The 24,571-nt window shown below is 38.5% G+C and overlaps 3 protein-coding genes across 4 annotated transcripts; 1 reads left to right on the top strand and 2 right to left on the bottom strand.

The window, feature by feature from the left end:
* The first annotated feature begins 326 nt into the window (after nucleotides 1-326).
* LOC147868186 (uncharacterized) lies at nucleotides 327-5,657 on the top strand. Of its 2 annotated transcripts, none has more exons than XM_087316263.1 (4): nucleotides 327-687; nucleotides 1,305-1,657; nucleotides 3,450-3,610; nucleotides 5,339-5,657. In XM_087316263.1, exons 1-4 carry the CDS (start codon nucleotides 418-420, stop codon nucleotides 5,341-5,343), a joined length of 789 nt encoding a protein of 262 aa, XP_087172389.1. In that variant the 5' UTR covers nucleotides 327-417; the 3' UTR covers nucleotides 5,344-5,657. The 2 variants fall into 2 exon arrangements, with proteins under 2 accessions (XP_087172389.1, XP_087172396.1); XM_087316270.1 differs by lacking the exon at nucleotides 5,339-5,657 and adding an exon at nucleotides 4,538-5,106.
* A 1,674-nt stretch (nucleotides 5,658-7,331) lies between these two features.
* FIP37 (FKBP12 interacting protein 37) lies at nucleotides 7,332-16,390 on the bottom strand. Its single transcript, XM_087316280.1, has 14 exons — nucleotides 16,269-16,390; nucleotides 16,092-16,152; nucleotides 12,641-12,702; nucleotides 12,478-12,545; nucleotides 12,297-12,333; nucleotides 11,875-11,962; nucleotides 11,726-11,790; nucleotides 11,269-11,346; nucleotides 9,448-9,495; nucleotides 8,954-9,007; nucleotides 8,383-8,544; nucleotides 8,093-8,162; nucleotides 7,970-8,025; nucleotides 7,332-7,892 (listed from the first exon to the last, which is right to left on the bottom strand). The coding sequence occupies exons 1-14, from the start codon at nucleotides 16,293-16,295 to the stop codon at nucleotides 7,749-7,751; spliced, it is 1,020 nt and encodes a 339-aa protein (XP_087172406.1). The 5' UTR covers nucleotides 16,296-16,390; the 3' UTR covers nucleotides 7,332-7,748.
* Nucleotides 16,391-19,336: 2,946 nt separating this feature from the next.
* On the bottom strand, nucleotides 19,337-23,308 carry LOC147868188 (uncharacterized). The gene is made up of 6 exons (XM_087316292.1): nucleotides 22,851-23,308; nucleotides 22,344-22,713; nucleotides 21,658-22,209; nucleotides 21,246-21,524; nucleotides 20,505-21,101; nucleotides 19,337-20,413 (listed from the first exon to the last, which is right to left on the bottom strand). Exons 1-6 carry the CDS (start codon nucleotides 23,226-23,228, stop codon nucleotides 19,719-19,721), a joined length of 2,871 nt encoding a protein of 956 aa, XP_087172418.1. The 5' UTR covers nucleotides 23,229-23,308; the 3' UTR covers nucleotides 19,337-19,718.
* Nucleotides 23,309-24,571: the final 1,263 nt, after the last annotated feature.

Raw genomic sequence — 24,571 nt, forward strand, 5'->3', positions numbered from 1 at the left:
AGATTCATCGTCCTTGGATGTCTCTATTTTCATGCCACATGAGTCGTAATTTTATGAGGCCATTGGTTATAATTCATTGACATTGAGACGCGTCTAGGCTTATATGGTTGCTTGGTCATTTCACTCACACGATTATTATGTATTGCCTTCATCGTGAATTGAGAATCTTGAGCATCAGCACGTGTCTTTGTGATAATGTGGGATTTGTTTGAGAGTCTGGAGACCGGAACAATCACCAATCACCTCACAATTTACAAACATGGGTGATGATCTCTTTGTGGTGGGGTGGGGAAAATCATTCAGGTGCCATGTCCAGCCAATATAACACGGTATACCTTCTCCTGTCTCCGGAGCACGTCTACGCGCACTGATGGCCTAAACCCTAAACCCTAAACCTTAAACAGTGTGCACGTACTGATGGCCTTCTCCTTCCTCCCTCGCATCACCACGCCCCTCAGACTCCGGCGCCGACTGTCCCTCCGTTCCTCCTCCTCGTCCGTGAGATGTACCGAGTTCGAAGCATTGGGGATCGATTCTTCTGATGCAAGGAAAGACCATGACGCACGCCAAACAGGCATCGGAATTGGTACCAGTGCTCCTCCGCCTCCCCATCATCCCGACCATCATCTTCTCAAGGCCCTCAAGGAGCAACTCGACGAAACGCTGCAATGTATCAAGCAGAGCAAGGTAGGTTCATACGTACCCGCATACATGCATATCGACATACACACGCGTGTAATGTCGGTCAATTTAACAATGATTCCAAACTGAGTATCTCGTTTCAAGAGAGTTTGCAGCATATACATGAATATCTATATGCGTATACAATTATGGAAAATTATTATATTAATGAACAATGGCGTACACTATATCTTGCTAAAAAATGAATATTTTATGCTTAGAATATGTTTTGGAAGACTCTGAAGTATTCAACACATTCTACGCCTCAAAACTACCGTTTTTACGAAGTTTCATGAATTCTACGTATTTAAAGGATATTTAATGTTAACAAAAATTATATATATGTTTTTTAAAAGCTAAAAATTTGGCTGAAAACAATTGTTGAATAACAACTATAAGAAATATGTATTGTATTCTATGTATCCACGTATTCTACCAGCATTTAATGTATTTTATCTTTAGAATATGTATTCTACGTATTTAAAAAAAAAGTAAAACACTTTTAGAATACATAACATATGTATTGTACGTGTTCATTGCCAAGTGTTCTACGACTATGGAATACACATACGAGGGCAAGGAACAAGGAAGTCTAATAGATGCTGCTGTTTTTTTCATGCCAGAGTGAAGTCAGTGGCTCATTTCATCCATTTGAGATTGTACGAACTGAAGGTAGCAGTAGTGGGCTGATGCTTCGAAGGAATCTGAGAGACGAGGAGATCATTGTAACATGTGTTCTAGAGATAGAGGAGCCAGATGATGCAGAATATTTACTCGAGGATAATGAAGATGAACTGAATTTGATTCAACATCTGAGTATGAACGTTCAAATAAAAAAAGCAGCGCAAGGTGACGAAGCACGATTTCTTATTGTTTGTCATTATGTGGACCAATCTGTCACCATTGAAGATGTGATGTGTGTTGGTAAATCAGAATATATTCAAAGTGATCATCCCTATTCTGGTCCAGTTTTCTCGTAAGTATATGAAAAAGGTTCATTTCAGCGATATATACTCCTATCATGTGTTTCAGTTACATGTCAACAGTCTTTACGTAGTCAAATTTGAATCTGCTTTATGAGTGCCTTAGCTAACTAGCTCACGTTATATATATATATATATATATATATATATGTGGTTGGTTAAGTTACATATGAAGAAAAAAATCTATCTGAGAGCTGAAACACCATCTTGAAAAAGAAGTTCACAAACTGTTGTGGAGAAGGCGATGGGAATTTACTTGCATCTTATGAAAAACTGTGTAGTAACATAACAGAAAATTTAGATGTTCTCCATCTTAGGATTTATATGACCTCTTTTTCACATCCTAATTCTCTAATGCTATGCCTTTTAGAGTGCTGAAACTGGGTAGGTTGCATGTACATATAGAGTGAGAGGGCTGCCTGAGAAGGACTTGCCTTATTCAATTAAACGTCAAGTCATTTTAGAGTGCTGGAACTTGTTAGTCATAACTAATTATGCTCTTTTCTAGTACTGATTAATGGATATTACATTGAAGGCAGGTTTTATTTGCTGGCTACCATTCTAGGTTTAGGGTCTTTCTTATTGTTCTATTGAACTCAGAATCCAGAATTGTATGAATCTGGGAATAGTGGAATCTGGATAACACTCGTTTATATTTTCCAAGATATGAACAAGTCAAAGCTCAGCTGAAAAATCAATATGAAGTCTGTACTGGTTTTCTAGGAAACCAATAAGTCGCCTTAATAGATTCCAGTATAGCTGCAAAAGGTCCCACTTTCTTAAAGTCAATCCTCTAGAATCATTCCTGTACAAATTACAATGAGCTAGCATCAAACTAAACAGACGCCTAAGATTATTACCCACATTATTTCATAGTTAAACAGAGACCTAAAGGACAGAACATATACCTATTGAAGATAGTCAAGTGGCATAATGTAAATCATAACAATCTGGCCCAACATAAAACATGAGAATATCCAGTCAAAATGGAAGTTCCAAATAGTCAAGCCACATGTATAGATCAGGAACATGGAGAATCAAACTTGAGATATGGTTCGTTTTAGCTTCGGTTGAAAGGAGGATCGATACTGGAAGGGCGTCGAAACCTGGTTCAAGAACAGATGGGTACAGATAGATAGAAGTGTAACGCAAGTCTACACACATCAGCAGGGACTGCAGTACACAGATGTATGTTTTTATGGCATCATTTGCCACTCGAGGTTATCCATGCACTCACTCACTGTTATTGAATGAATACCTCAAAAAATGTTTATAACATAGCCACAGCAATATGAGGTCATCAGTTTGGAAGAGAAGGTTGATAAACCTGTGGGCAGGTCCCAACAGATTTCAGAATTCTTTGCTATAGCCTTTTTCTGAGCTCGTTACTGAAGAGGATGGGAAAGTGCTGATGATCTGGGAATTAGTATGGAGCAGTGTCACTGTTTGGTGCAAATCTATTATAGCTTTTCTGCATATAGTTTCAGGAACAGCTGTTTATGCTTGGGAGTCCCTCTCCTCCTGGACCCAAAATCACAGTTCCAAAATAAAAATCTGCTTCTTATAAAAAATGATATTTTATTACTTAATTCTCATTTCCCATCATTAGAGTCACATATGTTCTCTCGGTTCTTCTGTAATTTTCTTGCCTTTTGCTCATGTGAATGGCACTAAAACTTGATTATTGATTGTTGATTCTGATTGTAAGATTGAATATATAAAATGTTTGAAAGGGGTCGATATTATATTCAAAAATCTTGATGTGATCTTTTTTCATAACCACAGAAAGTTGAGCGAGAGACTACAGAAGGCATTTTATGAAGTCATAAAGGAGAAGGGTATTGATGTCAAGCTAGCAGATCTTGCAATAGCACATTTAACATCCAACTATCAAGATGAGTCAGTGCGATGGCTAAGAAACGTCAGAAAGTTCCTGAAGAAAAGAGGTATTTCTTTTAATCTCTATAGCTGCATGCATGCGATTCCCCTCCCCTCAAAGAAAGGTTATTGCTAGCATATATTTTGAATCTTTTGATGTAAATGGATGTAGCTGAACAATTTTCAGCGGTGATATTATTCGTGATAGATGTAATGTTTTGTAATGTCTAACATTGCAATATCATCAGGACCTTAATCTGGTTGCTATGATCATAAATCTTTAATATACCCTCATATTTATTGTCGAACTCCTCATATGAATACTCACTTGTTTCCACCATATTACTGCACCAAAGGGATCGTATCTAACTTTATCAACAAACAGAAATTGAGGACAAAAAACGTCATGTGTTCATGTTACAAGTCTTCCTTACTCTTTATCTGTTGGCTAAAGAAGTGATCATGTTTAAAAATCTTCACTGCTCACAAGTTCATTGAGTCAAAAATCCATCTTCACCACTTCATTAATTGATCCATAAATCTCATTTCACAATTCACGAATAAGTTGAAATTTTCTTTCTGGTCGTGTTTCTCCTGAATGCCTAAAAATGTATTGGGAAACTTTGTTGGCAAATATTGTCACATCTCTGGTTTTTTGTCACCTTTTATGTTCCTAACATGCATTTCACATTTTGAAGATAAGAAACTTTCTTTCTTTGTAGGTTTGCATCACTTTTAGATACTAATTTCCTTGGTCTTAATTCTAAGCACCATATACAAAGTTGAAGTAGACAAGCTGATATACAACATGTTTAACTAAGTTTCCTTTTCTGTTCATTTGTTTCTTTGTGGCATGCTATCTGCCATTGTAGACCACTGCATCTGTACTTGCATTCTGATATTCGCAAGAATGGTAATGCAGAAACCTTGTGTAAGGATTGAAGTAGTATTGAAGTATTCTGATAATAGTTTCTTGTTTCGTTTCCTTGGGAAAGATTGAACCTTCGTTGAACGCAAGAGCTATCATACAAAATCAAGAACATGGGGTATCATTTGCACTGCAATCAATATGAAGACACTCCATCAACTTGTGGAGGTTGAATATGGAGCTGGGGATATAGAATATCTGTAGGATGTTGAGATCTACTTCGAATCCAGCCACTGTTGAAGTCTACTTTTTGGAATGTCTTTTTTCAATGAGTAATCAATCTATACCCATCATAGAAAAGGGACCATCTGTCACAGTTTTTAACGGTATGTTTCTAGTTCTCTTGCCATTGCAGTTTGATTCTGGACTCTACTTGTAAATTTAATTTCAAAGTGGATAATGCCACATAAAACTTGTGCCACCAGTTACAGCATAAATTTAAGAGTGGGAAATGGGTTTTGAATTTCATTTGTAAATGTATGTATCTACAACAGCGACAAGATTATTTGGAATGCCTCTTGAAGCATATTTGGATGGACTATTAGAATTCAGGATTCTGCGCTGAATGTATCTTATGAGATCAGTAGAATATTCTCAGTATGATGGATGATGTGATACTGAAACTATTTGGTTGTGAGAACGATCCACTTTTCTATAGGAATCATTGTCCGAATGCGTGTTAAAAATGAACTTGAATATTAGGAAGTCTTATGATAACTAAAGAATGTTGCGTATTGTCTGGTTTTGACATTTTAACGTTTGGAATAGTAGAATAACTATGGAAATCATAATGGTTTTTCCTTTGGCAATCGACTGTACATCTTGCTTTAATGCTCAACTGATCTCTTTTTTTTCCTATTATGTTTAGAATGATGACGAAGAAACGGATACTCTAATGCATAATGAATAAATATGATCAGTGAGGTTGAAGTGATTGGAAAAGAAAGTCACTTCAGTAGTTTCGATTCAATTATATGGAAAGCTGGATTTGGTGAAGTCATACATGCTGTTTGGAGAGAGCTCTCTGATTAACTGTCAGGTCCACCCTACAATATGGAGTGAATAAGTCAAAGTAATATTCTGAGAGACTATTGAGATTAAAGAATTGAATGAAATCTGACATATCTGGGAACTGATGTTGTGTCAGAGTGTAGAGAGCAGAAATAGAGTAGATTTTCAAACATTCAATTGTTTATAGATTGTTTAATCTTCCCATCTCTAGAGAGACTAATATCTCTTGAAATACAAGTCCATTTAGTCCTTTCAAGAAGAAGTTTTACATCACCTAGTCCATCACCTTTAAAAAATCATGTCTTTATGTGAGATCAACAAATTCTTCAAATATCATTGGACCTTCTTACCTACAATATTTTTGAAGTTGAAATTTGAAGAATGGTAGTTAATTTGTAACCAACAAATGAGAAAGACAAACTGTGGAATGACTGTGATTAGTGGTGATGTCATCAAACTAGTTTATGTATGCAGTGACAAAACCAGATCCCCACATCCAGGTTTAGAGCAAGGAGGTATCTATTCAGACCAGAAAATTGATTATGTTCGCTTCACTTTTCACGTGTACAAGTATAGAGCTGTTATAGCATGTTTCTATGAGGAAGTTATGTGCGAAATGAAAATGGATAGTGGTTTCTCCAAGTACTTTTTGAGTAATGTGGGGGTCAAAATACTTTTTGAAAGTATCATTTGAAAGGTAGTTACAACCCACAATTGATTCAAATTCTATTTCCAAGTTTCTTTGAAATGGAAGGTACAAAATGTAAGAAGACCTAGAAAGTATGATTTGAAAGATAGTTACAACCCACAATTGATTCAAACTCTATTTCCAAGTTTCTTTGAAATGGAAGGTACAAAATGTAAGAAGACCTAGAAAGTATCATTTGAAAGATAGTTACAACCCACAATTGATTCAAACTCTATTTCCAAGTTTCTTTGAAATGGAAGGTAGAAAATGAAAAAGAAGACCTATGTTTCTTTTTTGAATCTGAAGGGAAAACTAAAGAGATCAAACAAAAAGCATAAGTTTTGTTTTAGATATTATATGGGGGAAAGGAGAGGAGATGAAAGGTAGGTAAAGAACTTTCAGATTTTGATTCTCATCCATTGTACATATAACATGCTTGTCTTATTCTATGCACTGTTCATTGCATCAACAATAGATAAGAAGAAAGCCCATGTATTTTGCTCTAGAAAATAATAATGTTAGCTTTGCCAACGTTACCAAGGTCATCACATGATTTCCGTACACTGACAATCTCTTTAGAGACGGTTTCAGCATCATATCTCAGATCAAATGCAAATGAATAAGGACGCCCTCTTACAGATGGCAAGTCAAGAAAACAACATCTGGAAAGGTAAATTACAAATACTTATTTGCAGACAGATGGAAGCCCCGATTCCATAAGAAATTCGATGACCTCTTAAAATGTGCAGGTGACAACGTATTACCTCTCAAGTAATAATTAGATGACCCTGCCTGATTAGCCTGATTACATATTTTATTGAACTACTAAACTGTCCAGTTGATGTGAAATCATCCACAAGGTATACTTCATACAGCGCTCTAATTGAGAACCTACCTAGGTGGTGAAGTAGAGATCAATGTTTCTCCAAGCCGCTATATAAACAGTGTGCATGTCTCCAAAAATTCTTATTATGTCTTGATCCTTCTTCAAGAATCGGTGAAAGATATGAAATTTGGAAGATTTTAATCAAATAAGCAAATCAATACTCTCCAAAATTATCCAGCTAATCAATACTCATGTTAATCCTCAAAAATTATGAAGATTAAAACCTATGTCTACAGTGGAATCACCATGCAAAGTCCATACTGTTTCAATGTCATAAGACTTGAAAAGGTGCACCAATGACCTCACATTACATGTCTCACAATACAAAACAGATTTGCATAATTATATTCTCAGTTCTGTGTTGGAAACAGAAAATCCAGCAAAAAAATGCAGGTACCAGAGTGCAACCAATCTGTGTAACACAGGAATTAGCAGGCACTGATCCCAACAGAAGAAATTTTCATTGCATACTTGTATTCAAAGTTCGATTTGCAGGACTTGCTTGGCTTCAAATGTACAGGGCAAGGACAGTAAACCATGTCTAACTAGCGGTACGACCATGTGCACCCGGAAAGCTGATTTAGTGAGCTCTTATGCCTTCATCCTGCAGAATGAATCCTCTCTTCCCTAACACCCACAAAGAGCACCATTTGACCACACTTGAAATGCTTACCACCTATTTCTCTTACAGCTTCATTCTCCCAGATTCTCAGATTCCATTTTCACCTTCTCATCTTCACCAACCACAATTCTATTGTCTTTAACATTGTCAAGTTTCTGTTGAAGCCCTAGCAGAAGATGCTCTTTATGTTGGAGTTGTCTTTGGAGAATATTGACCTACAAATTATAAGGATAGAGTTTCACTAGCAGCTTCGAAAACTGACCTTGAAAAACACATTAAAAAAAAAAGGTACCAATTCATGCGACTGCTCTGCCTCTTCTGTAATTTCCTCAACATACTCATAAAGCTCTGAAACAAGACAAAAGTCAACCAATATTGATAGAAAGACACCCTTGAACATGAATACCAAACACACCTTGATATCCTCTTTTTAATTCAGTGTTCAAAGATTTCTGCATTGCCAGTTTGGTTCCAAGCTCATGAATCTGCAATATGCTGGAACGTTAACTCGACTGTTCTCAATGGGTAAACAAAAGACTCACATACTCAAATGGTCACAACTGACTTATCAAGAAACTCAATTTTACATGCTGACATGAGCCCTTCACAACTTACAGTTACTGGTTCAGAAATTGGTGTCAAGACATGCTTCTAGTAAACAATACCATGCACACACATGAAAAAAACAGAAATCTCTTGACAGACCTTTCCCTCTGATGCTTCACGTCCGATCTCCTCATTCTCTTCTTGCAAAGTACGACACTTTGCCATCAACATTTTGCCATTTTTACTATGGGGTGTGAATTGAACAGCTCCAAGATCATCTTGCAACTCTTTAATTTTCTTTTCGGCTGCTTCTAATTCCTTCTGAAATTTTACAAAAGCCGCTCAATATCAATGAAAGGAACTCCAATTAAATAAAATGTCATGATGTATCTAAAAGACCAGGATGGCCTATGACACTCAACACGGTATTACAACTGAAAATATTGTCTTTTCTATGACAACAAGAAAAGAACCGTATGAAAATGAGTACGCAAAGACACTTTATGAAATTCCTGGGAAGACCCCCCTTCCCCCACTATCCACATGGTTCATGCCCTTGGGCCTTGAGATTCCACCTTTTTACTCTACATATGGTTACACAATTTGGTGAGGCAATAGATCATGCTGGATAAATAGTTTCACATTTTTCAATGCCCATGACAGCGTCGACGTGTGAAATGAGAGCATATCAAAGAAAATTATTAAATTTGATATATTAAAACCCAGTTACCTTCATGCGTGTAAACTCTGCATGTATAGCAGGATCCAGTAACAATCGTCTAGCCTGAGACAACAGAGCTCATGGCATTAGGCATGCTTCCATAATCCATTTAGGTAAAAAGATTTTTTTCTATGATGCATTTTTAATTATTGAAATTGAAGCTAATGATCAATACAAATTGTGAATGAAATTTCTGATGAGTATGACTTTCTACAAAACAAGATATCTCCCCTTTCTACATAGAGTAATATTGTATCATGATTTCAACTTTCAAGTGTCAATACACTGAAAGAGAACTAATGCAAAAGCATGTTATAGTGTACATAAGATCATGTATTGCAAAGACTTGAAAGCCTTCAACAGAAGAGCATGTATGCACGAAAGGTCTACAAGTAAAGAAAGTACGAATGCAGTTTGAACCCATAACTGATCAGTTAGCTCATCCCTTCAAATTAGAAGCATTTCAAACTATTGTAGAAAAATCTCAAAGGAGAAAAACATACTTGTACTGCTGGAGGCTTCAACATTAACTTTAGATCATGCACCATTGTCTGCAACACAATTATAAAAATAGGTTTAGCAGTCATGTGAGGAATCCAATTTTGAAAATAACGTTACTTGCTGATATAATTATAAAATTCAACCATATGTTACTAGAAAGGAGATTGATTGAATAACAGTTATGAAAACAATTGTTTGCTGGCCTACCTGTCCAGCTTACCTTTCTGTTCAGTGCACTGAAGATCATACGCAACCATTTTAATCAAGTTTCTATTTCTATGCTTATACTGCCTCAATTGTTTCGAAGTCAGTTGGAACGCCCAAAGGCCAGGCCATCACCATGTGTGCTCTAACAAAGGTGCTCACAAACCATGGGATTCAGGGAACTTAGTGAAGGGTCAGAAAGATCTAGCGCATGGGATAGACTTCCACTACAAACCTAACATGTACACTAGGCGAGTTTTCTAGCAAATAATCGACAAGCCTCATCCACCATGTCAGCCACCTATACATATAAGAGAGGTCTTTGGCACTCTGGTAATTTTATTTTTGTTTCAGTATGGACAACATGAACAAATGTATGTGAAGACTTTACTCTTTCAGTATTAGTGATTTTATAGATGAATGGTTTCTTCACTAAATACAATAGTGAAACAGTAGAAGAATTTTACAGTGTAGAGAAAGAAAGCTATACGAATCATTTCATACATCTCCTTCAAATGTTTATATTTCCTAAGCTAATTTCCAGCTATGCTTTTGTAATGGGGATAAAAGAAGAAAATAGAGCTACTTCTTGCATTAAATGTGCTATTGCCAGTGAGATACAGGGTGATATCAGTACATTTTTCATTAAATATGATTTTGTCTGTACTTATCCTTGGTCGATTTGCATCAAGGATGCCTAATTATCTGCTCAGATATATATAGCTCTGTAGCATTGTAAAATTGAAAACTCTTAATTTAATGCTAAAAATAGCATAATTTAATCTATATAAAAGCAAAAAAACAATGAAAGGGCACAAAGATAGCATATTATTCCATACAATTTACTTGAGTCTATCACAGCACAAAATCATGACACTGACGAATTAGTGTTAGGTTTTGGAAAACTCCATGTCATAGATTTATGATACATTCATACATTCCTCTCATAGTGTGTATGGTTAGAAAGATTAACTTGGGCAAATGTCATTTGTTAGAAACTAATAAGGGTACTTCTATATGTCACTCTATGAAGGTAATATATTATGAACCATGATCTAGCAGTCAAGCTCTGTATCAATCTTCGTCAATGTCGCAAGATCCTGGATTCTGTGTTTCAGGGGTAGGAATGCATCTTGGTCCTGTATTTGGGACCTTGAATTTTGTGTTAGCTGGCATTACAAGGCCAAGATAATGCCATGTATGAGCTGGTATAGAATAATCCTTTGAAGAGGACAAAGAGCACAAAAGTTGTAAGGGCCAAAGAGGAAAAATAAAAAATGGTCAATCTGTCATTTGTAGTTACAAAGTACCTTGATGAACCACTGTTTGATACACTTTTCAGGATCTCACAAGACTCACCACACCTCCTCTCTCTCTATTTCCATACTATATAACACTAACATATGACAAAGAAAAGATGTTTGCCTCAAAGTTTTTATCATCAAAATAGCACATTCTAGGAAAGGATTTAGCATAGCAAAACACAGATCGACAGCATGTGGATTAGATTCTACTTCTTTGAATTGCAATACTGGATCAGGAGATAAAATACACAAATTAAAATAGTTTTGTGCATTTGGTTCAACCAAGGCATACAAAAACTGTGCAGCAAATATCACCTTGAGCTGGACAATCTGTTGCTCTTTGTTTGCAAGTTTCACAAGCATTGCACCCTCCCTCCTCTTTGCATTGAAAATCTGAACCATCAATCACCAGGGAAAAAAGATGTTGTTCAATTAGTCATAGACGTGGTAATTGAAATCTGCCTGTCAAACTATCAATTTAACTAAAAAAATTTAATCAACGAAACCTTACATAAACAAAGAAACACCTCCAGATTTTGGACTTTAACTTAATTTCATATCCCAAAAGCTATGTCATTCCTAAACAAGGAAGTTAACTCCCAGTTGTTCACAAATATGATCTACATCACAAACCTCTCTTAGAAGGCATGGATCAAACAGATGTCCTAAATTCTGTGATGCTATGCAGTTACTCAGGATAGATAAATGAAGCAAACATATGTTAAATCTTACCATCTTCTGAGTAGACAAAAGAATTCTATCAAATTCTCACCTGGTCCTTTAATTGTCCTTCAGAAGCTTGGGACGTTAGCAGAACTTTCAAAACCGTATCTGGATCTGCATTTTAAGGCATGAGAGTAAATCAATTTTGATATAAAAAAATGGCATCTGAATTTTCAAACTTCAATATAATTTTGTTACCTGGAGTTGTTCCAGAAGGCAGAATTGAATCATTTTGAAAAGCTTTTCTCCATCTCTCTAATTCTGAGTTTGCATGTTCATTTTGAGTCTGCATGACAAAAATGGTTGATTATTCATTACATAGAAAGAAAATTTGAGTCTGTTCTAATGTAGGTAAGTTTTCACTCAGACAGCGTTTTTCAAGAAACCTAGAAACCCTGTGGTTTAGAGCCATAGAATCCATCCACACAAATCCAAAGCCTGAATTCCAGTAGGCTATATATCATATACTTCAAAACACATACTACCACCAATATCAAAAAACCTACATATGATGGTGCGGTCAATAGACTTTTCCCACTTCAACTGAATTACTCTTCTTTGAAGACATCAAATCTGGAAACATGACTTTTATAATATAACAGCAAAAATACCACTCTTACCTGTAGAGATGCAACCTTTTCGTCTCGTTCCTCTAGGCTACAAAAATAAAATATCATGTCAGCAATGTGAGTAGACAAAACTAAGAAAGGCCTTTCCAAATAAAATCAGCCCCTAATACACTCCAGAGAATACATTTCATAGAATATATTTTTCCAGTTTACACATAATGAACTTTCGTGCCTTGCTCTCAAATTTATGATGGTGGTCGTTGCATGATCCACACCTCCTGTAAGAGTCGCTCCATACATCTGAAAATAATAAACAAAGCAACACTTGTCAAGAAGCGGAGCTGTTTCAATACATTCAAAAAAACATATTTCCAGACAATAGAATTCAGTCAAACCTTTTTGGAAGGAAATAACTCCTCATCATCATCCTCTAGTTCACTGAAGCTTCGTTTAGCAGCTGAAATCACATATGGATACATCATGTTATTCTTCCTACTGTGCATAATAATTTGGTGTCAATATGATTTCTATCAAATACTCGGCCTACCATTTCAACAAATATAGGAAGATAAGTGTGCTCCAAAACATGAGAATCAAGGAAAAGATATGCAAAAGCAAGGAGCAGAAAAGGATTCGAGATTATGGTTGACACCTGTGACCATTTTATACTGACCACGCAATCTCAACTTACCTTCTTTGAAGAGTTCCAAGGGGCAAGTAAAAATAAATTATGAGAAGACATCAGTTCAAAAGGAAGTCACTCATTGAAGTTCCAAATCCTTTTTCTTGTTCAAGTTCATCTATGTTGATTTATGTTCACTTTGTCCTTTAGTTGATTGTTGCATATGATGGTCATTGTGCATGACTATCACATGCATACTAGGGCCCAAATTATCATCTATGATGGAAACATTGAATATCACAAAGCGATCAAGTTTCACATCCACTGGCAGAAGGGCAGTGTTCACCTCCACATTTACAGACAGCATTGTAGACATCTTCACCAAAGATGACAGACCGAAGACTTTGGTTGCTCAGTTACAGATATTATCTATTGAACCCACCACTGGTGCTTATGGGGGTTGTTAAACTCAGGATTTAGAAACAGCTAGTTAGCTATATACATTTACTAACATATTTGCTGCTAGCATAATTAGTTGATTATGGTGATAGATAGGGCCCTAACTCAATAAATACCCTCATCTTGGCAAGTTAATTAGACCTATATAAAGGTCCCTTCCCTAGTAATATTCTAATTTTCTGAATTCCAATCAGCTTCCACCTCGCTTCAGACATGTGATCTTCCTTGTTTGCTCATTTGAATCTGTTTCCTGCAGGTGACTCACAAAGATTCACCTTCCCACAGGCTGCTCATGAAGTTGTACTCTTTTCTCTCAGTCTACACAAGGCTCGTACCCCTTAATGTGTTATCTCATTCCTTGCTTCTGCTGTCATTCTGTGAAACCATTATTGTGTTGTTTCTTAGATCCATGGATCCCCTTACAAGATTTTTACAAACATATTTCAGAACTGTACAGCTAGGAGGCACTCTCAAACTGCATGGATAAATATATGTGCCAAAAATGGAGCTAAAGTGTCTCACACATGGGAAAAGTGTCAGGTTACCAACCCCTCATCGTCTTGGCACTTTCTCTGTCTGTGTTATATACATCCCATCACCAACTATAATCGTAGACTGAAACATTACAGAATTTCCATTATGTAGCCTTGGTGGGGTTTCCTCTTGCGTAATTTCCTCTTTCATTATGATTCATTAGAAGAACCATAGATAGTGTACTAACATACAAGTAGCTCTTTATGAAAAAAACAGCCCAACTCCATAGTTGTAGGCTGAAATCTTAGAGAATTCTCTGTCCCTTCACACTGTTGTTGCCAGTATGTGGCCAAGGTATGGTAGCTTCTTTCTCCCTTGTGGATTCCAAGTTTTTCCATTTCTGAGATTGAGTAATGCGAGATTTGACTGCTGCCAACAAAGCAGTTTAGGTGTAAATCAATAGCTTAGGTTGGCCCTCCACCACTAGTGTTGGGAAGGGCTCATGCAGCAAGCTAGCAAACAACCTTGTGCAATTAAAGAGGTGAAAAGAATGGTGATTATATCAATTAAGATGACATTAGTTTTCTTTCTCAAATGAATAACACAAATACTGTAGGGATATCATTAAAGGTAGAGTGCCTTCACTAGCACAACACTAGTACCTCAAGATTGCATCCCCAGCCTTCCCTAATGTTGAAACTCTCATCCACAATATCCAAAACCAGATGGTTGTCAACGAATGCCTGATCAGGACCTAGACCCGGGCCGAAAAACTAAGACCATGACTAAATGACATTGTTTACATTTGTTGGATCCTGGAAATTGTTGAATTGTTTTTTCAAAGAAATATTCAATCACATTGCATCATCCCACAACTTGGGACAGAACATGTCGATAATTTGGCTGTCAGTCCTTTCTCTCCTCATTATGAAAAATGAAAAAACGTGATAGGCAGAAATATATGGAACTATGATTTCCATCAAGGCAATGTGATGGCATGATGTTAAAAACATACTGATGAGCATAGACGGCCTCCTTCACACACATATTTGAGTATTGATGAATTTTCGAATCTCTTTTCTCTCATCTGTTCAATCCATTCAGTGTAAACTGGCAAATAGAGGATGTTGTGGCTATGCCGCAATCATGGTCAGCATACCAGTGGATTTTCTCTTTATGTATACAATTCAAGCATAGGGCATCCACATATTGTCAATCTAATATCAACAGTAAGTCTGAATATGGAAACTCCTCAATCCTGAGACCAATATGCAGAGCACTTTGGATGATACACATCACAAACAAGATACAAACACTACATCTGTCACCTCCCTGACAGAGCCACATCCATAGTTTTAATCATCCCTATTTAGTTTGAGCACTGGGATTAGATAGAATCACTAAACTTACACAAGGAATCCTGGATTCCTGTGTTTCACACAACAAAGCAACAACTTATCTTCTAATGACATTTCCATTAAAAGACCTGGATTCCTTTAGATAAGTCCCCTTAAAATCCTCACGGGTTCTGCTTTTCAACTATAGTTAGCTTGTGGAAATACCTTGGTTAAGTTCTAAAATTTGGATTACCTGAAGCACAATAACCTAAATTATCCTACCTTCAGGTTACCTTAATTATGTTGCTTGACTTTATGTCCACATCCTATGAGTAAGGTTCTTTCGACAATTGAATAGGTCAATTGATAGTGTGAAAGTGAGACGTAGTCTCTAGGATGTGACCTTCCATAAAGGTAAATATTGTAAACTATCTTATGAAATCTTGTTGTTCAGCTTTCCATCAAGATGTAATTTTGAATTTTGTGTAAAGAAATGCAAATACAGGAGTAACAAGGGAACTGCATCTGGCCTTTCTTTCAAGGTAGTTAAATGGATCTTTCCTTTTGGCTAAGTTTTCTCATGCTCCTAAGCCTTGGTTCCTCGATGTCCATTGGATGGTCACAAACCTCCTTCCATTATCATCCCTTTGCCTTCAGTAGAGCTCTCTATCAGAAGTACATCTTCGATAGAAGCTCTTCACTCCACAGAAATCTTACACTTCAAACTTTTCTTTTTTTAAACCCAAACCAAACAAATGCATCTCATCTCTCTCCTGTATTCCTGGGAAACGTGTTTTATACACGCTTCAGCTTCAAACGGAGAGGCCAAAAAAACTGCTCTTCTTTATGGAGAAGTAACAAGTGGAAGGAAGGATGACACATACAAAAAAAACTAAAAAAATCCATAGATTTCCTTTATTGCAGTCTCGAGAGAGGACAAGTAGGAGTGTGCACCTGCGGAGGAGGAGGCGGGTTTAGGTTCCTCGGCTTCATCGCCGCCAAAGTCAAATTCGTCCTGCAAACATCCACCAAAACCGCATAATCAGACATAACTGGTAGCGTGAGTCTTCGAGATGCAGAAAGAATGCAGGAAGGGGATCAGAGAGGAAGAGAAAACGAAGAAATGCTTACATCCTCCTCGAACATGGGTGGTGTCATGCCCCTTTCTGTCTGTCCGTCTGTCTGTCTGTCTGTCTGTCTTGTTCGGTGCTTATGGCCCAGCTATAGGTAGCAAGCCTTCGTCGTATGGAGCTCTACCATTTGTGAATTATGGTTTTAATTCCTAACACTCTTCTTATATTGGCACGATGATATTTAGTCACAAGTACATAACCTTACAATGTTTGGGTTAAAACACATTTGCCTCCATCCATACATGCGTGTGAAAGGTAACGTTAACTACAATAAAGACTCTTCTTCTTTGAGCTTTTCTTATGGGGAGGAGTAGGCTCTTGCTTCATTCGTGCCGCAAAAAGTGGCATGAAAGTGGAGTTTGATTTCTACTTGCTCTCTTCATTCCATCTTCCCTGATCTAATAAATGCCTTGCTTGATCGTAGGCAAATTAGGAGTGGAGTGAGGATGTTATACCATCAAAAGTTGATTTTTCAAAAAGTTGTCTCCCATGGTTCAACCAAGCCAACATAGTGCAACCTCGACATTTGAGCTATAAGAAATCGGTTGCGTTTACATAAAATTTTGAATAATATGGCTCCCAAAGACAAGCGAGCCAAATCCAATTGCAACAACAATGATTCTTGTGGCTTGACAACAATGATTGGTTCTCTTTTTTATACGATTTTGTAATGTCCGTGCCATGGTGGATGAAGAGGAGTACACAAATGTGAGTAATTTTGATATAGAGTTAGTACTAGCTTCCTTTGAATGCGAGGTATAGTGTTAAACTAAGAATTGGAGTCGGTGAGTACTTTTGGTATTTCCCAAAATAATAACTTTCTTTACCATAACAATTGTCGAAACATTTTGTTTTTTTCTTTGTGGGAACCAAATGTATCCCTATTTGAGTTTTTCCTTCAAATTCTTCTTGGATCAATATCTTTTTGACCAACATTCATTCCAATTCATAACCAAGGAGTGTTAACGAGTAGGGATCGGCAAAGGTTCGGTTTAGGCTTAGCCGGTTTGACCTTATCCAAGCCAAACCAACTAAGCCTAAACCGTTTTGGGGATCTCAAACCTGAACCGAACCGGTTTGTGCCGGTTTGGTAAACGGCTTGGAAACATCTCTCTCTCTCTCTCTCTCTCTCTCTCTCTCTCTCTCTCTCTCTCTCTTTCCCCTTGTTTGTTGAGTCGGTTTGGCGAGGCTCAAGCCGAGCCGAGCCGAGCTCAAACCGTTAAGGCAAGTTCAAGCCTAAACCGAGCCGAGCCGCTAAGCCGCTTTAAGCCGGCTAAGCCAAATAGTTTAGGCTTAAGCCGAGCCGTTGCCGATCCCTATTGACGAGTGTGGGCATCACCAATAGTGTTAAATGAAACACTCAGAAAGGGCATGTTCCATATGTACATGGAAAATCACCATTGGTAGACATTCAATGAGGAGCACCTTTTATGTATTAATTGACAATTTTATCCACCAAACCTACATATAAACACAAATAAATTTATAGTTAGATTCCAGCTAACTTAGCAACTACCTACAAGAACTCTTGAATGAAAGCTCAAGTTGTCAATTTTAATTTGAAAGCTAATCAACTAGTACTTGAATATACAAAGTTAAACACTATGTTATGGATTTATATGACTATTGTAAAGCTACATTAGTTGTGAAAAGGTTATGCCCAAACGAAAGGAGTCATTTACAAAGAAACTTTTACACCCACTAGTCATGTAACATGTGAGGTTCATGGTTGCTTTGGTTGGAAATAACATTACATGGATGCAACAATTGCATTTCTATATGGTGATTAATTAAAGATTTTGATTTGATATGTGGTGCCAAGTGAACATGGCAATGTTGCATGGTTTAAAGCAAGCTCCTCGTATTTGGTATCCAACGGTCAATGCTCATTTCTCTTCTCATGATTGTACAAAAAATATTGCAAAGTTAACCTTCTATGTCTTCAATGAAGGCAATGAGATTGTGCTTGTAAATTTATTTGTGAATGATATTATAACGATATGTGATAATGAAGACTAGATTATAAAAGTAAAGTATTATTTGAAAACACAGTTGATATGGTATATTTGAGTATGCTATAATGCTTTCTCGGATATTTGAGTTTAAGCGTTCCATTGTTCCACTTACAAATATTTTAATGATATTCCGGGAAGGTTTGATATGTTGCCTTGCAATTTCATTACCAATGTATAAAAGTTATACATAGTATTCGTGAATATGAAGAAAGAAATGATGTTGACACTACTTTATATAAGTGTATTGTTTTACGAATGCTACACTAGACCATGTACTCGTTCAATATTCTTTGCTTAGTTGCTACATGTTGGACCCCACGTCTTCTCACTTGACAATAATGAAGAGAATTACAATGATGAGATATCTAAATGGGCTCAAACATTTGCTTTGTGATATAGCAAATCCAATACTCTTGATTGTATTGGATTTTGTGATTTAGTTCGGGCTTACTAATAAAGATGATTGCAAGTCCACCTATCAACTTTTGTTTACTTTTTGGAACTTCACTAACATCCCCAATAAGCAAGAAGGGAAGCATAATAGCAACTCCAATTTGTGAAATGGAATATAAAGCTTTATCCGTTGCTACAGTTGAAGTGATATTGCTAAGAAGGCCCTTTTGCCATACACACATTCAAAATTTGGAGCTTACAACTATCTTTTGTGATGGTTGAAGTGCAATTAATGTTGTTGACAACTCAACCTTTAATAAACATATCAAACACTTCGAAGTTTACGTTCATCATGTCCTTGAATAAATTCAAAAAGGTATGACAAAAGTCAAGAGAGTGTAGTGGATATCTTTACCAAACTTCAAAGCACTCTTTCACAATAAGCTTGAAATATTCAAGCATATTTTGGCCATGAAAGAGATGGTGTCAACACAAAGAAAGAGATTAGATATTGTGCAAAAGATAATCTTATGTCTTTAGATATTCTATTGTTAGAAACATCGCTTGTGGCAATGTTATCTAGAATCATGCATATTGTACATGCATGGGTTGTCATATAAAGAATTGTACCATTGCTCGACATAAAGACAATTGAAAATAGTGCAATTTAGAGTAGTTTCCATTTTGTTTCCGTCTAGTTATTCATAATTGGTCTTGAGATACCCCCCCACAAATGGACAATTTCAAGACCTTGCATTCTACTAAACATTATTGTGATGCGGCATGTCCAAAGAGCGAGGTAATAACAAAGCATAGCTCAAACGGAAAAGGCTATTTGTTGGAATAATTGGGTTAGCATTTCAATACTTGCTAAAGGGGTAAAAGGGTTTAATGCCATGCTCTTTTCATTCTTAACCATATCACGATACTTAAGAAATTTGATAGGCAAACCTAACATACCACGACCCAATATGACCCAAAAAGAGTAGTTAGTTATTCATGCCAAATTTTGTTCTTTCATTGCTTGTACTGTGGGGGTGTCAATGACAAGTGATGGGGAGAGGCCGACCACAAAGTCGGGGGTTACCAGCGAAACTAGAGGGAGGGAAGTTCTGCAAGCCAGAGGGGATGCGTCCAGAGAAGGAATTATGAGAGACATCAAGGAGTTTGAGGAAACGAAGGGTGCCGAGGTTTTGGGGCAAGGCACCGGATAAAGAGTTGGCGGCGAGGTCGAGGATTCGGAGGCGTCGGAGAAGGCCGACTTGGGGAACGAGGGCGCCCGTGAGGCGATTGTGGGAGAGGTCGATGGTGGGCGCAACGGCCAGTGTGAAAGCGAAGGACTCGATGAATCCATCTCGGGTGCGTACTATGCCGTCTTGATAATAGGGACCCCCTAATGCCACAAATGGGTCCCCTGCCCCTGCCCCTGCCCCTGCCCCTCCACCCAACCCATCATCAGTGGCATTCCCAATGGCTTTCAGACCTGCTGCAGCCCTGAATGGAGGTGTACCAACCAGGCGGTTCCAGGAGAGATCCAGCACCAGCAGTGATGGCAGGTGTGCAAAGAGGCTCTCTGGTATGGCCCCACTGAACTTGTTCCTTGCCAAGTTCAGCACTTGGATGTTTGTCCATGAGCTGAAGTCAGGTATCCCTCCCTCCACCTCATTGCCACTAATGTCATACACACTCAATCGGTCCGCGCACTCGGCTATCCACGAGGCTCCCTCGAGAGAACCTGCATTCACACAACACGCATTGGCACCACACATGTAGGTTGTTAAATGATGGAAAAGGAATTGAAATCTTTGCATGTACATCTGTCATACCTGTAAACTTGTTGTCATTCAAGGTGACAAAGTTGAGCTCCCTTAAGCCATTGGTGCAAGCTTCCCCCAGATCAGGAATGGGGCCTGTAAACTGGTTATGATCTAGCTTGATCTTAATAATGAATGAGGAATATGTGAAGAGCTTCGGCGGTATGACCCCGGATAGCTGATTATGTGACAAATCAAGGAAGCTCAGGAAAGGCGTGGTATCGGGGAAGATGTCGGGTATGGTTCCTGAGAGGTGGTTGTGGGAGAGGTCTAGTGAGTTGTAGAACACAGAAGTGAAGATTGCATCAGGAAGTCTCCCTGATAGCTTGTTGTGTGAGAGGACGAGATTATTGAGGAATGTGGATCCTGCAGAGAAGTTGGAAGGAATGTTCCCACTGAATTGGTTGTAGCTGAAATCAAGAGAATTCAGTGAACGCAAGTTGCCCCATTCCTCTGGTATTGGCCCAGTGAAGAGGTTGTGAGAAATGTTGACATAGCTCACAGAAAACTCGTTCAGATCGAAGGGGGGCAAAGGCGAAACAAGCTTGTTGTTCGACAAATCAATAAAGAAGATAACTATGAATTCAAAGACCCAAGGAGGGATAGTTCCTGCAAATTACCATTCACTAATATATATTATTACTCCAACTTAGCTCTTGGATGAATTTTAACACAAATATGCCATTACATTATTCTGTGCAGAAAAACCACAAAACTCCGAATCCTGAGAGAGTGACAACCTTCTTCCATTACCTGAGAGCCGATTGTATGCAATATTTAGCTCTTGCACGGTGCCTAAGGGCTCTGGCAAGTGTCCACTAGGCAATGCGGTTAGCAGATTATTTGAGAGAAGGATAGTCCTAGCATTCCAAAGGGATTTTGGGAAGGTCCCCGTGAGCCGGTTATTGGCAAGGTTCACTGTCGCCAACGTCAATGCATTGCCCAGATCTGCAGGGATATCACCTCCTAATTTATTGTTTGACAGATCCAAAGTTTCCAGGGACAAGTTTGAGAAAGTTGCAGGGATGGGACCTGGCATGTAAAGGGCAAGAAAGAAAAGCATTTGTTTCTTTACAGTTCTTTCTTTGATAGATCATTATACTTAAAAAAAGCAATAAAATCATAAAAAAGAAGAAGGAATTAGATCGACTGATTTTGGGGGTACCTGAAAGCTGGTTATTGGAAAGGTTAAGTGTGCTCAACTTCCTCTTGGGCTTGGCAAGCTCTGCAGGAATGCTTCCAGACAACTGATTGGAGCCTAAGTTGAGGGTGAGCAGCTTCTTGAGGAGTCCCAAAGACCCAGGAATGCTACCGGTGAGCGCATTGCCATCTAGATAGAGCTCTCTAAGCTTATTGTTGAGGCCTATCGATTCCGGAATATTGCCAGAAACCGAGGTTCCTCGAATCCTCAGAACTCGAAGGGACCTCGTGGGGAGCCCTATCCCAGGTGGGATCGTACCACCGAGCTCTTTGTTGGAGGCCAATAGGTTATCGGGCGTATTCACATCCTCCTGGCCTCCGATTCGGAGCTCCTCTAACCTACCAAGCTGGCCCAAACTCTGTGGAATGCTTCCAGAGAACTTGTTACCACCCAAGTTTAGGAACTTGAGAGAGCTGAGGCTGCCTATGGAACTTGGAATCGGGCCTGTGAGAAGATTCCCAGTGAGCTTGAGGTTCTCGAGATTCACGAGATTCCCAATCGAAGCAGGAAGAGGACCTACATACAATATGTTCTCATCCACATGGTTATACTGAAAAAAAAAGGACGCAAAAAAAAAAAAACAGAATGAAGTTGAAGTAGTGGTTAGCCCAGCATTGAAATTATGAAGAATGATGATGTATTATTATTACCTGTGAACTTGTTGTAAGAGAGATCAAGGTCTACTAGTTTGGTGAGTTTATTGCCCAAGCATTGAGGAATAGTGCCATTCAATGCAGCCCCGGAGTCGGAGGGACGCGTTTTCGGGAGGTTGAGCCTCTGCAGATTCGTGAGGCTGCAGAAGCCGGGTGGAATTGGGCCAGTGATATCGTCATTGGACGAAAGATCCAGGGTTTGGAGGGAATGGATCCGCGACCACTCGGGTGGGAGATGGCCTGAATATCCTCCACCAATCAATGCCAATGTCTTGAGATTGGGGAGGACCTTCAGACCGGCGGGGAGAAGGAGAGGGGAGCTGCCATCAGCCGAGGCAAGATTGGATAAACTGAGGAGTTCCAAGCTCTGCATTTACATTCATTCATTAGCAATGCTGAACCATGTCTGGATTTTGGTGCGCTAATCATCCTGCCTACTATTGTCTCCTTCTCTCTAATCTAATCTAATCTATTCTAATGGAACATGAAGGTGGCACTGCTTACAGTGAGTTTGGAAAGAGTGGAGCCGATGATGTCGGAGGAGGAGTTGCGCAGCTGCAGGGCGCCGCCACGGATGGAGAGGACGAGGCGGAGCACTCGGCCGGAGGAGGGGTCACAAGTGACACCACTCCATTGGCAGCAGGACTTGGAGATGCTCCAAGTGATGAGCCGCTTCTTAGGGTCAGAGAGGCCAAGCTTGAAGGCCAGGAGGGCATCGCGGTCGGGGACGAAGCATGGGGTGGGGGCTGCCACCGCCACCGCCTCCACGACCAATTGGCTATGGTGAGAAGAGATATACAAGGACAATGGAGTTAGTGTCACTGAGATGAGGAGCAGGATGAAGAGCTGAAGAAGAAGAAGAGGAAGAGGAAGAGGAAACATGATTAGTTGATTTGGGCAATTGATTGAGCTAAGCTAGCAAGGAAGGATGAGTGGGGGTTGGGTTTATATATGTGCATATGGAGTAATACATACACAATACACACATACACCCCCCCCCCCCCTCCCCACCTCCATCTTTGTGAGATCCAAGGGATTTCATGAAAAGCATGGTCCTTCTAATTAATGGGCGGGGAAAGTTCAGAGTGCTCTAGGTGTGCATGTGTGTCTCTCTCTAAGCTTGGTCACTCTAATAATTTATGATTGATGGGGACAAGTTCCCCCCTCTTCGCCTCTTGAACAAGTAAAGATTACATTTCCATTGCCAAAGATGATGACAACAGATGCCACATATCATTGAAAATAATGTCATATGGCATTTCCAGTTTCATAGTTGGATGCTTCATCATTTACCATGATTCGTGACTTCCATGCTTGTTTGGATAGAGATCACCCTTTTTTCAATCTAAAAGATAACATTGTTTACTTCAAAGCCAAGGGAGCCATTATTGTCTTTGGTAATATATAAGTGCCCACACAATAATTGTCAACATCACACACAACAATATTTAATGATACAAGACGATACATATATGATATATGTATTTTTGTTCTTCTATGGATGTAAAAGATTTGGATCAATGGAAAATTGCTTCCATAAATGCGCAATAAAGTCAAAAAGTTTAATGGAAATGAAAAAAAAAAAAGTTTAATGGAAATGGTATGAATTTACGGATGGCCAAAATGGTTTTACATGTTGAAAATTGGAAAGAAACTTAAGGAAGTTCTATCAAGGATCTTAATACAACTTAGTGGAGATAAAAAGAAGCTATGTGTGTGGTCATATTTATATGTGGATGTGAAAGGAATGGTAGAGAGAGAGAGAGATAGATTATATTATTGTCTTCGGAGGTCAAATATGACCTATGAGCCCAAAAATATTACATTTCATGTGATACGTGTGAAAGTGAGTAGAGACTCTCGATGTTCAAGAACTTTACCAATGAATGTTGCAATCGAGAGTGCACATTGTGGTTGGGAGAGAAATTCGTGCAAGAATTGGGCTCAGTCGAAGAGATGTGGAAAGCATGGTCGAATATGATCAAAGGCAGAGCATTGTATCAAAAGTGTGATACTCAGACTCACGAACTTGTTTAGGGCAAAGTATGCATAGCCGACCACTCTCATCACTTGTGCCCCAACGCCCTATCTCACATTGCAATCCATGTGAGCTGAGTCGCATGAAAGCAATGGTTCGAATGGCAAATAAAGGGATGGGCTCTAACATGTATCGATATGTACGGTTTCCCCGTTCCGCAAAGAATATGGTTTTGTAGTTAGGTGCA

Source organism: Azolla caroliniana, unplaced genomic scaffold, assembly GCF_043228905.1.
Source record: "Azolla caroliniana isolate FFs.n. ecotype wild unplaced genomic scaffold, voAzoCaro1.0.p SCAF_1, whole genome shotgun sequence".
In the NCBI taxonomy this organism is placed as follows: domain Eukaryota; kingdom Viridiplantae; phylum Streptophyta; class Polypodiopsida; order Salviniales; family Salviniaceae; genus Azolla; species Azolla caroliniana.

What these genes read in the sequence shown, in the direction of transcription:
- LOC147868186 (XM_087316263.1), top strand. Translation starts at nt 418, where the DNA reads ATGGCCTTCTCCTTCCTCCCTCGCATCACCACGCCCCTCAGACTCCGG. An exon ending in AATGTATCAAGCAGAGCAAG is followed by an intron (nt 688 to 1,304) that starts GTAGGTTCATAC and finishes TTTTCATGCCAG; the next exon opens with AGTGAAGTCAGTGGCTCATT. An exon ending in TATTCTGGTCCAGTTTTCTC is followed by an intron (nt 1,658 to 3,449) that starts GTAAGTATATGA and finishes TCATAACCACAG; the next exon opens with AAAGTTGAGCGAGAGACTAC.
- FIP37 (XM_087316280.1), bottom strand. Translation starts at nt 16,295, where the DNA reads ATGACACCACCCATGTTCGAGGAGGAT. An exon ending in ATCATAAATTTGAGAGCAAG is followed by an intron (nt 12,334 to 12,477) that starts GCACGAAAGTTC and finishes TTATTTTTGTAG; the next exon opens with CCTAGAGGAACGAGACGAAA. An exon ending in CAGAGCAGTCGCATGAATTG is followed by an intron (nt 7,893 to 7,969) that starts GTACCTTTTTTT and finishes TATAATTTGTAG; the next exon opens with GTCAATATTCTCCAAAGACA.
- LOC147868188 (XM_087316292.1), bottom strand. Translation starts at nt 23,228, where the DNA reads ATGTTTCCTCTTCCTCTTCCTCTTCTTCTTCTTCAGCTCTTCATCCTG. An exon ending in CCACTCTTTCCAAACTCACT is followed by an intron (nt 22,714 to 22,850) that starts GTAAGCAGTGCC and finishes ATGTAAATGCAG; the next exon opens with AGCTTGGAACTCCTCAGTTT. An exon ending in CTCTTACAACAAGTTCACAG is followed by an intron (nt 22,210 to 22,343) that starts GTAATAATAATA and finishes TATTGTATGTAG; the next exon opens with GTCCTCTTCCTGCTTCGATT.